At 35.2% G+C, this 12,555-nt stretch overlaps 1 protein-coding gene across 1 annotated transcript in view; it reads left to right on the top strand.

The window, feature by feature from the left end:
• The window catches only part of SCN3A (sodium voltage-gated channel alpha subunit 3), a 117,126-nt gene that overhangs the window by 60,420 nt on the left and 44,151 nt on the right, over nucleotides 1–12,555 (top strand). Inside the window, exons 13-15 of the mRNA XM_005676033.3 lie at nucleotides 4,900–5,244; nucleotides 6,272–6,404; nucleotides 7,727–7,965. Of these exons, the coding sequence (XP_005676090.2) occupies nucleotides 4,900–5,244; nucleotides 6,272–6,404; nucleotides 7,727–7,965 (717 nt within the window). The remainder of the gene's footprint in view (nucleotides 1–4,899; nucleotides 5,245–6,271; nucleotides 6,405–7,726; nucleotides 7,966–12,555) is intronic.

Raw genomic sequence — 12,555 nt, 5'->3', positions numbered from 1 at the left:
ATTTTTGTAGTATCTGGTGTAAATGAGGGACAGGGAACTAACATTTAATATGATTATTTAAATGTATATCATAAATTGTCTTTAAAAGAGACTTTTATTAAATCATTAATAACTTTTACTTTACAGTAATCAGTTTTAAGCACTATAGTATTTTGAGGCCATTTTCTCAATCTGCTTTGTTGGGAGGTAGGAGGAGTGAAACCTATCTATCAAACTTTTTCCTTCAGTGAGGCAGTTTTGTAATCTCTTGTCTACATTTTCCATTTTGAAACCTCAAATGAACCGACCTTTTTTGCATATGATTTTCTGCCTTAAGTATCTGAGTATTAGATATTACTAATATCTAATGTATTAAATACATTACTGCAAGATATGTATGGATTTTGCAAAGAATTGTCTCTGGGTTTTGTTTCTGTCTTTTGATGTGATAACTGTACTGTTGTGATCTTCTATTATGCTGATATGGTGTCATTCCATGATACATTAGGATGAAATTATGACCCAAATTCTCTCGAAGAGAATTAAATAAAAGACAGTCTATTTTTGCTCTGATTTAATGCCAAGTACCCAATTCTTCAGCATATTTTCAAGTCAAATAGGGTAAATAGAATCAACTCTGTCTATAAGTATTATCAGTTGCATAATGAAGAGTAAATAGTTATGAAATCTGTGATAAGTACAGTTATGGCTTTGAACCCTATTTGGTTCCATTAGAATTTCATGTGCTATGAATTATTAACTCTTCTAATTATTTTAACCTGGGTCAGCCAACCAACAAATATTTATTGCTCACCTACTATGTTTCACAAGAGGAAAGAAATAGCTCTAGAAAAAAAATCAACTCAATGAACAAAACAATGTAATTCACTGACCTCATGGATTTTTATACAGAAGGAGGAGACAGACAATAAACAAGATAAGTAAGTCATAGACTATGTCAGAAAGTGATAAGTACAATTGGAGGGGAAAGGCAAGAAAAGAAAATTAAGAGCACTAGCTGGTGTTTTAAAAAAATTAAATAGGATGGTTTGGGAAGCCTTGACTGTAAAGGAGACCTTGCAGCAAAGATTTTGAGGAGGCAAGAGAACAGGCTATCTATCGAAGTGCATTTTAGGCTCACTGAAGAGCAAGTGGAAGGCCCTGATGTGGTAATATGCCCAGAATGTTCAAGAAGCAGCTGAGAAGCCTCTGTTGAGTGAAACAAGAGGAGCAACAGCAATAGGAGTTAGCTGAAAGTCAAGAGTTAAAATACTAAAAACAGAACTGGTATATACATACATTATATGTAGTTCATTTCGTATTTGGAGATAGTGAGACAGTTAGGGAGATGGGAAGAGAGAGAGATGGGAGGATGATAGGCAGGTAGACTGATAGATAAATAGATAAAATAGACAACAGACGTTACAAAGTAAAAGAAATAGCCTATTAGCATTGATAGTTACATACCCCAGCAAAAGCATGCAGAAAACATTAACGCAATCACAAACAAAAATAAACCAGAAGCATTTTACAGTTTCTGGTTGTGTAAACAAGCTCTCTAAAAGGAAAGAGAGTTTGTTTACACAAACAAACTCAGGTGGACAGGGCATAATGTGCAAAACAAATATATCTTTAAAATCATTAAGGCCAACTAGCCATAAATTATGAGTACCCTGTCCTCTACTAACATAAATTTTAGGTGTTAGTTTACATTTATTATATTATTTTATTCTTAAATACAGAGTACATGTTCATAGTACAACATGAAAAAGTACTTAAAGGTAAACAATGGAAAGTGAATCCTCCCGCCAAGATTTTATCTATGTTGTCTGAACACAGGGAAGCAATTTATTTTAAAACAGAAGCTTCATAGCTAGAACCAAGTGTAGTTGTTGACTTACTGAAAACATGGATAAGCCACACACATTTAACTTGAAATGCCATGCTTCTATTAGAACATTTTCAAATTCTCTGTGTCTTCCATTCTGACTTCCCAATTCACTTCAAGTTCAGTCCTTGCATGCAAGATTGTGTCCTTACACCTAAATGCTTCAAAATTTTACCTTTTGCTACTGAAAAGAAAAAGAATTCAGATTTACCTTCTAAGAACAAGACAAAAAAAAAAAAGATACCCAGAATTTATATTTTGGCATGCCTGAGGCAAAGCAAGTTGGGCTTTTGGTCCTTAGTGCATGAAAGCTTGTTTTCCCTAGAGAAGGGGCTGCCACAGCTGTGGGTATTCCCTGCACTCTGCTGTATCTTCCAGTGTTATTTTTGGCTTATTTTCTCTGAGTACTATTTTTGCTATCTCCTTTTTTCAGTCTCTGTTGTCTTGAAAGCTGTGCTCACACCCATTATTATACTTTCCAAAGAGTGAATAGAAATTTCAAATAAACCCAAGGATTTGAAACGCCTCTGAAAACATGTCAACATAAAAATGTGCAAATTAAAGGCATTGTACCACATACATTTTAGATGTACACACATACCACACACTCCCGACCAGTATGTGTAGACAGGCTTTAAGTTTCCAAAGACAATATCCTAATACACGTATATGAAGATGATTGAATTGAACCATCTTAGGAATTAGTGTAAGACAAAGCTGGTATTAGGGTTTCCATGGGGGCTCAATGGTAAAGAATCTGCCTGTGATGCGGAAGACCCAGGTTCAATCCCTGGACTGGGAAGATCCCCTGGAGAAAGAAATGGCAACCCACTCCAGTATTCTTGCCTGGAGAATCCCATGGCCAGAGAAGCCTGGTGGGCTACAGTCCACGGGGTCACAAAGAGTCGGAAACAACTGAGTGACTAGCACTTTCACTTTCTTCTCAAAGCTGGCATTCCTCTGAGTCAGGGTGAGGTCCACCTAGAATCACCTAGAATGTATGTTTGAATTCTCAGATCCAGTGTCCTGGGGCTTCCCTCATAGCTCAGTTGGTAAAGAATCTGTCTGCAATATAAGAGATCCAGGTTCGAATCCTGGGTTGGGAAGATCCCCTGGAGAAGGAAATGGCAACCCATTCCAGCATTCTTGCCTGCAGAATCCCATGGACAGAGGAGCCTGGCAGGCTACGGTCCATGGGATCACAAGAATCAGACATCACCACCACCACCACAGTGTCCTACCCCTGCTTACTGAATCCCAGTTCCAAAAAGCTGGGACCTAAAAATACACACCAAGCTTTCAAAACATGAGTGTGGACATAAAAATATTATATTGATAATTTAAATTGAGTATGAGGCGATTAAAAACATCATCATTCCTTATTACTGAGGGCTGAATGAATGTCTTCACAATGTCTAATTTCTTGATCACTTTGATGACTGGAAAATCAGTCTAGCTACTGCCTGACATTGGGTAGACAAACCTGCTACAATGAATGAGTGTCACGTAGACACAGTCTCAGCCTGGATAAGCTGAGCAGTCATTAATTCCTGTGACTATTTCTAACCAAATCCAAAGGAACAGCACATTTCTCAATGAATAGTATCTTTCCAGAATATCACTAAGACAGAGGGCAAAAACAAGATTATTCTAGTGCTTTGCAGTCAGGGAAAAGCCATAAAATAAAGCTAAAAATGGGACATAATAAAATCAGCATGACCTAATTAGGCAGAGGGACCAAAATGAAACTTGAGGGAGTTTGCCCTCCTTATGGTTTTTTCTGCTAAAATTACTATTTTTGGTTTTATATTGAAACTTCATGGGAGAAAGGAAAGGTCTAGGTATATTTCCAGCTGCATGTGGATATGTATGCATATGTATGTGTATGTATCTGCATATGTTACTCAGCTATACAGAGACTTAGAACAGATCATGAGAGGTCTCTGGAGCAGGGGCGGGGATAGAATATGAGAAATGCCATTGTCAATGAGGAAGGGAGTAAACAAAGATTCTGCAGGAGACTAGAGATGTTTTTGAAAACTATCATCAAGGCTAAAACAAACAAAGAATTATTTGGTGCTACTGATTTAAAAACCATTCAAAAAATGAAAGAAGGGACTTCATGCTAAATTCGCATTATCTAATATCAGAAACTGTCTACTTGATTTATTCATAAATATATGTAAGTTTTAGAGTTTTTAATCATCCGGTTCCTTTTAATAAAATTAAATTGATATTAGAAGGATAAGCAGTCCTCTACATCAGCCTTATCGGTGAAGATATGTATAAGTATTTTTAAAACTAGTGTTAAATTTTTAAGCAAGAATAGTAATTTATACAGCAATCTAGGAATTCTCTCTGTTGTGTTTGCTATGGCATATATTCTCTCAAACAAGGTGAATCATTAGTAGCCATTTGGAAAACTTAGCAAATTTAGAAGACAGCATCATAGATAAGTTTTGTGGCTTTTATGCCCATGTGCAAAATACAAGAAGGTCCAGAAAATAACAGTAACTTCCTTTTAAAACTCAAAAAAAGAGAATGGAGAGATAATGCCTTTGTTTTTAAATCATCCAGAAGAAACATACTTGGTCCAAATATTTTAAATTCAAGCCAACAGTCTCACTTGAACTGTAACTTATTTTCCAAGTTGTGTGCCCTTTCAGATTATAGCATTTAGGAGTGAAAGCCACCTATCAAAAAGAATCATTTGTCCTCTCCAGCATCAGGTTCCCCACCTAGAACATTACGATAACAAAATCCACCTCATAGGACTACAGTGAAGATTAAATGAAGTGGTCATGCACTTAGTAACCTGCATATTAGAACTCCTAGTCAGAAAAATTACTTAAATTTGTATTGTGGTCTTTAATAAAAATATCAAAACATATGTGTTCTCTATAAATTTGATAAACCGTGTTTAAGAGCAAGACTATTCTTACCCAAAAGCAAATAGATTCTGCAATATTAAGACTTTCATTAAATAGTTGTGTCCCCTGTCCCCATTCTTTCCTTCCTTGCTCTCTCCTCAGTCTCTGTTAAGTATCCGTGGTTCCCTGTTTTCCCCACGACGCAATAGCAAAACAAGTATTTTCAGCTTCAGAGGTCGGGCAAAGGATATCGGTTCTGAAAATGACTTTGCTGATGATGAACACAGTACATTTGAAGACAGCGAGAGCAGGAGAGACTCACTGTTTGTGCCGCACAGACACGGAGAGCGACGCAACAGTAACGTTAGTCAGGCCAGTATGTCATCCAGGATGGTGCCAGGGCTTCCAGCCAATGGGAAGATGCACAGCACTGTGGATTGCAATGGTGTGGTTTCCTTGGTGGGTGGACCATCAGCTCTAACCTCACCTACTGGACATCGGCCAGAGGTGATAATAGATAATAAATTAGCTACTACTGACATTATACACCAATTTGAAACAATCAAGGCCTGGGCGGTTTAGCCTGTTATACTATCCTACTTCCCCAAAATGAAAGTCCTTAAAAATAACATATGATTTTACTGAATGAAAAAAAAACAATAGAATCTTGAGAACCAATTGAAGTGTATGGAACCATTAACTTTCAAATGCTTTAGGTTAAAAGAGCCTGGTTTTTACAGTTTGGAGTGAAAACTCCTATCTGCAAATTCAACACAAAATAATGGGCACTATGACAACCTATTACAGATGTCTGTTCACCCAGAATTGTATAATAATCTATTCATATTCTGGAAATTTCATATACTTAAAATTAAATAATTTAATGACCAACATACTGATAACAGGCAGTTTCGGTACAACTGCCAATATTTTACAGTGACTCTAAATGTTCTGATGTCTATTAAATGACTCTAAAATGTTTTGATTTCTTATAGGATGGCACATGGAAATAATTTTAAAAATCTCAGGAAAGCACACACATTTCATTGTACACCTGTGTTTGTGCATAGAAAAAAATCGGCCCATATATGTCAATATTTTCAATATAGCCTCAAAGAAAATAATTCAGCCTTAATATTAATATTACATAATACTGTTATTTGTTTTGGGGGAAGATTAATCTGATTTTCAATTATTGAAAAAGCTAAAATACTTTTCATTTGAATTAAACAAAATAATATATGGTTTATGAAAAATTTCTCTGGAAATTCCAACAGGTAAATTAAAATATCTCTGCAACATAATTGCCTTATACAATTGCATCCAACTGGTAAATTCTTGTTTTAATCCTGTAGGGTATCACCTGTGATTTTTTTAAGTATTTATAACTTAATAATAAATTAGTATTTTATTATTACTTGAAAATTGTTACTTGGGAAAACTGCACGTAGCATGACTTTCCAAAGAAATGCTAATGTTATGTTGTATTACTCACTGAAAAGGGTGGTTTGAGCCATCAGTATTTGGTTTGCAGGGTACCACCACTGAAACGGAAGTCAGAAAGAGAAGGCTAAGTTCTTACCAGATTTCAATGGAGATGCTAGAAGATTCCTCCGGAAGGCAAAGAGCCATGAGCATAGCCAGCATCTTGACTAACACGATGGAGGGTAAGAAGGCAGCCATGGGATAGTCAGCTTTCTATGATTATATACAGAACAATTAATATTGGAGAACTATTACTTATTCCCATGGAATTATGAAAGTCAGTTACCCAAGATCAGAACTGTATAAGAGACCTAAGTAGATATTATTTGGAATACACTATTATCACATTGATTACATTGATTACACATTGCCTCTATTTCTTTTTGATTCCAATTCTCACCTGCCAAGTGATTATTTCACCACTTGACAGCTCATCAGCAAGGATTTATCCTTATGTTATATTATCCTTTAGCAATTAGAGAAAAAACTTCTCTTTAAGTTTTGGTATGCAGAAGCACAAAGAAATATCTCTAAAACTTCAATCTGTTCTCCAGGCATAGAAGTGGTGATGGGTTGAGGAGGGATATGGGTTGAGTTGGAGAAATCAAAACTTGTGTTCCATTTCCATAGGAACCCTAAGAAAAGATCTTTCCTCCATCTTCCACATACACAGAAACCATTACATTCCTTTAATGAAGAGCTGACACAAATATTTGTTGATTTTGACACACAGGAATGGACAACTATTACTTCCTTGTTCATTCATTAAATAAGTCCCCATTTCTTCAAGTTTGGAGGAATATTACATCACTGTCATTTTATAAATCCCAATCAGAATTCATATCTAACATAAATTCTTTGGAAAACTTCAATTATATTTTGTATCTTAGTCTATTCGTTTATTGGATATGCAAATAGACATATATTTCATATCTATTTCACCCATTAAATTACTGGTACCTTTTTAATAGGCTAGAATTCTGAAACAAAAATGAGTAAATGTGAATAACAGAGGTAGATTTGGGGCTGAATCTGTATTAAAAAGAAAACATACTATATCTCGATGTGTACAAGATCGATGCTAATGTGGAGACAGAGAAGAAAGGGTCACACATATTAATAAGAATCACAGTTTTAGAAAGTATTCTGAAAAAGCTCTTTCAAAAGAAACAGTAATCGATGCATTTAATAGTTCTCTAAAACTTACTTTACAATTCTGTCTTGTTAAAGAAAATATAGCAATTTAATAACCCATTACCTAATTAATAAGTAATTAAGTTATTTAACTTGAGGCAAAATATTAAATTTGAAGTATTTTTTCAGCTTAAAGACATTTTTGATAAACATTTTGTGGAAATATTTAATGGAATTGTCTTCTCAATAAACTAAAATGAACTTCCGTCCCTAAGTAAAAGTATCAATTTTATCAAATAATGTATAATCTACAACAACAGTAATTTGTTTATATCGTTGTTTATTATCTCATTCTTTATTGTTCCCCCAGAACTTGAAGAATCTAGGCAGAAATGTCCACCATGCTGGTATAGATTTGCCAATATGTTCTTGATCTGGGACTGCTGTGATGCGTGGTTAAAAGTGAAGCATCTTGTGAATTTAATTGTTATGGATCCATTTGTTGATCTTGCCATCACTATTTGCATTGTCTTAAACACCCTCTTCATGGCCATGGAGCACTACCCCATGACTGGTCAATTCAGTAGTGTGTTAACTGTAGGAAACCTGGTGAGTTCATTTGAAGTTTACTTATTTACTTTGTCAGAAATAGGGCAGATAGACCATAGACGAAATCCATTTGTGCTATGCAGAACCCCCGAACTATACCCTCTTTTCTCATAGGAAGAAATATCTAAAGGAATATTGAAGGAGTTCTCAGGCATAAGGTCTAGAATTCAACTGGTATGAATACTGACTGTTGAGACCAACATCTGTGCTGATTGATCACAGTGTTTTACCCTTTGTAAACTTGTTAAAATCTTTACTGTCAATCTTGCTGAGAAAAAAGCAGAAATTGTGAGGTCTAATTCTGGCTCCATAAGCATGTAGTTTTAACACACACAGCTTATGAAGAAATAGTTCTTTGAAGGGAATACATAAAGACTAATTTCTGTGCAAACGAGGGCATAGTTGTTTCAAATTGAACTGCCTAATAAAATGCTTCAGTAGAATTCACACAAGGGAAGAAACAGTTGATAAAAATGCATTTGTAATTTAGCCACACTCTGGTTCATGTTACTTGGGTAGACATATGTATATGTGTATGCTGACATATACATTTCCTCCTTCCACATGAAGAAACTGAAATGGATGAACAAGTGAAAAAAGAATTTACATAGTTTATTAATCAAGACCTTTCTTTTTGGCACAAGATAGAAACAGAATTCAATAGCTTAAGAGGAAAATAAAAAGACTGTCTCATGAACTGGAAAGAAAAAGATGAATTACCAAACCATATGAGGATAATTTTGCAACTGGGCTTCAGGAAATGCTTTAACCAAGGGATTGGATGTAGCCCAACCATTCATTGAATCTTTTGTCTGTAGGTCAGGAAATATGATCACCCATACCTTGTTGGTTCTAAATCTTGTAGCCTCTGCAATGGAAAAACACTGAATCTCTTTTTCAGTTCCAGTTTAAAGACTCTTGTGATAGGACTCTGATTAGCATAGCTTGGATCAGATGCTCATCCCTGGTTTAACCAACATTGGCGGAGGTAGATTCATGTGAAAATCGCAGTTCTGAGGAATTGCACAGGTGGAGGATTAATTCCCAACAGAAAGAAGAAAGGGAACAGTGGGCAAACAACTGTCTAAGTGTCTGCTTCAATAAGTGACCTCAACTTCACTGCATTATTTGACTCAGTATAACACCCACCAGATTCTTGAGACTTTCTTCATCTTTGACACCTGAGATATTGATTTATTTATTTATTTTTTGGTCTGATTGGCTCCTTCATCTTTCCAATCACTCTATATCTCTGCTTCCTTTTCTGGACTTCTCTTCTTTTGCCTACTAGGGCTATGTTTTTCACTCAATATTTGTATGTATTCAACAGCTCTAGGTATTATCTACTCTTATAAGTTGTGTTCTATTTCTGTATTTCCAGCAGTTATAGATTACTGCCCCAGGATAACTTTAAACATCTGAAAGATGATCTTTCTCACAGTTTATTGAAAGCCTTAAAAATTTTAAGTTAGTTTTGTATTACCTCTAGTAGTAGTCTTTCAGTTTCAAAGAGGCTGCCAGCTTCCGAATAGAAACCTTTATTTCTTATATACAATTTTATATCAAGACCCATTGTTTCCTTTTTTCTAGGTATCAATTTTTTTTACCTCTATAGCTACCATTAAAATTGTATTTCTAGTACTCTACACTCAGTCTGCTTTAATCTTGCCAAAGTATCTATTGTCTATATTTGTGGTTCAACAATCTTGCCTGGTTTTCAACACTCCCCCTCTAATCCCATCCTTCCTATGCCATCTTATTTTCCATTGTTTCCTAACCAGTCATCATCAGTCTTCTCAGAACAGCCTTGACACTATAACCCAAATGTTTATATGTTTATATATGGGAAAGTAGTTCACTGTTCTCTATATTCATATTCAAAGTGTCCTGACTCAAATCACTTCATCTCAATTCTTCATATTCTTTAAGGTCCAACCACAGCTTCATCTCTCCTCTAATATGACTCTCAGTCCATACCGAGCACACTCTTCTTAACTCCTAATGCATTTCTGTGAATAGAACATGGTTGAACATTAAACATTTTCTTGTTGCATCATAATTCTTATTTTTCAATTCCACTGCATATTACTCCATGGCAGAGATCACATCCTACTTTTCTTCTGTATCTCTCAGAGTGTTTACATGGTTGTAGCTTGATAAATAACCAACTGTTTGTTTCCTACCCATAAAAGAACATGGGCTTTGGAATCGGGTAGAACTGGGTTTGACCTTACTAATAATGTAGCATCTGGACAAGTATGATAAAAAGTTTTGAGTCTTTGTTTTCTATTATTGAAGCGGATATAATTATACTCATCTCCCAGAGCTGCTGTGAAGGTATCATGAGATAATGTGAAAACACAACACTTTGCCTGGCGTCTAGCACGTGCTCAATAAACAGCTTCCTTCCTCTTATGTACGCTATTAATCTTTCTTTGAAATACCGATGGAAAACACTTCCGGTCTAGCTCTGTATTTTTCCCAGGACAGTTAGGGAAGTTGGAATGTTAGGAACAATTTGGGAAATTTGTCAGAGTGACGCAGGAAATTGAGGTCTTAAAGAATTTTGATGTTGAAGCAATGGTGTAACAGAAGCACAGGATAAGAGATATTGGATTATAGGATGATCAAACGGAACAGAACCAGACTAAAACACCAAATTCGGGTCCAAGCCCAGTTGTCTGTGCTAAAAATCTGATCTTGAAAAAGTCAGAAATATTGTTTTCTCATGAGTACAATGGTTTGGGACTAGACGATTTTTGTCTCTCCTGATGCTAAAATCTATAACTTTGAGTATCAGTGGAGATAATGAGGTAGAGAAGTGAGGTGAAATACTCATCAGTGGTTGACTGTAGCAGAACCATGGGTAAGCTGAGTTTAGTGTTAGGGGAACAAGACTCAAAGATAGAGAACAAGGTGACAGGAAACGCTTAACTGTAACCGTGAGAACAGGGGAATGGTAAACTGACTCTTACTACTGGCTAAAAGCTCATTAATATTCTCTCTTTCTCTCTGTGTGAGAGAGAAATATTGCTTATATTATGGGTACTTAGCTGACTTTGGATCTACGTTATATACCATAGATGGGTGTTGCATTGTGTATTTTGTGAAGACTTTATAGTTTTCTTATTAAAATCAATTTAAAATTTCTCTGGACTAGTTTATTACTATTCAAATGATTCCATACTGCCTTATAAATAAGGAAATTGAGTTTCTGGTTGAATTTGTGCCATAAAAGAGTTGTGGCACTTTCAGCCTTTATTTAGATAAATGTGCTTTTTTGTATCCTCTTTCGGCTGAAACATATACAAATTATATCATTTCCCTGTTGATTGCACTAATCAAACTTAAGTATCAAGAGACCTCAACTCTTGATTGAGTTTCTCTAAGATTCTGTTTAGTTTTTGTGGTTTTTTTTTTGTTTCTTTTAACTACTATTAAAAACATACACTCATTTTACTGATTCTATAAGCAAAAAATCTTCAATCAGACATAGTAGGTTACATAATCCCTTCATCATATAAACATTTCCAACTAACCTGTAACTTTTTCTTCAGGGAATATCGATAGAGATCTGTAGCTCCTACACTATTTGTTTTTCTTACTACAACTCTCCCAACTAGAGATTAAAGATTCAGGATAGCCCTCTATTCTGCTAGACCCAGATGGGAACTTAGAGAATTATACCTGTTCTAAGGATTTTATAGGCTATTTTCAAATAAAAGCCTAAAGAAACATGATCAGCAAATTATTTTAATTAAATGGTGTGGTTTAGGATGTGAATACAAAATCTTAGAAAAGGGACATAACTGAAGGGAAAAAATGGCTTTTTTTATTGAAAGATAAAATCGTTAGAAACCAGATTCAAGAACTCACCTATGAAGCCTCTTGCATCAGTGAAGAAGTGCTATTTGGCTACCTAATTCCTTTCCTAGTATAAGAGAAAATTGATTATTGTTCCTTACTAAGCACTACTAATAAAATTGTTATGTAACAATAATTATTGGTACACCTCAATTTCTAATAAAATTTGCTAAGCAATATAATACTGATAGAAATCCAAGAATATTAAACACAGACATGATGAATCATCTCAATATTCCCATTTGACAGATGGGAGAAAAGAAAATCATAAATGTTGACTGATTTCCCATCATTTTTCTTTAAATATGTTTTGATTTCATCATCCAAAAAAGAATGAACAACAAATATTTAAAGGTACAAACCCAAAAGGCCTGGGTGTGATAAAACTAAAAGTATTAAAACAAGAAGCGAATAGTAATGGAATGAAAGGAGGCTACAGGTATGTCAAATTCACTACAAAAGAATGGAATGTTAGTCTGGACAAGTAGAGATCCTATGGAGCAAACTGACCAATATTCAAACTTCAGCCTTTAGAATGAACATTGCTATCATTTTAATGTATGTATCAACAGAACTTTCCTCTCTAAGTAAATACTCAGTAAGGAACTTTTCCTATCCCTGAATTGAGACCTTAACCCCTAACATTTGATCATTCAAGCTCAGTGTCCTTCAAAACAACCCAAAATGCTTGCAATTTGTTTATTCTTGGTCCAGACTCTCAGGCTG

Source organism: Capra hircus, chromosome 2, assembly GCF_001704415.2.
Source record: "Capra hircus breed San Clemente chromosome 2, ASM170441v1, whole genome shotgun sequence".
Taxonomy (NCBI): Eukaryota; Metazoa; Chordata; class Mammalia; order Artiodactyla; family Bovidae; genus Capra; species Capra hircus.
Note: the sequence above shows the minus strand (reverse complement) of the source record. Positions and strands in the feature narration are given on the sequence as shown.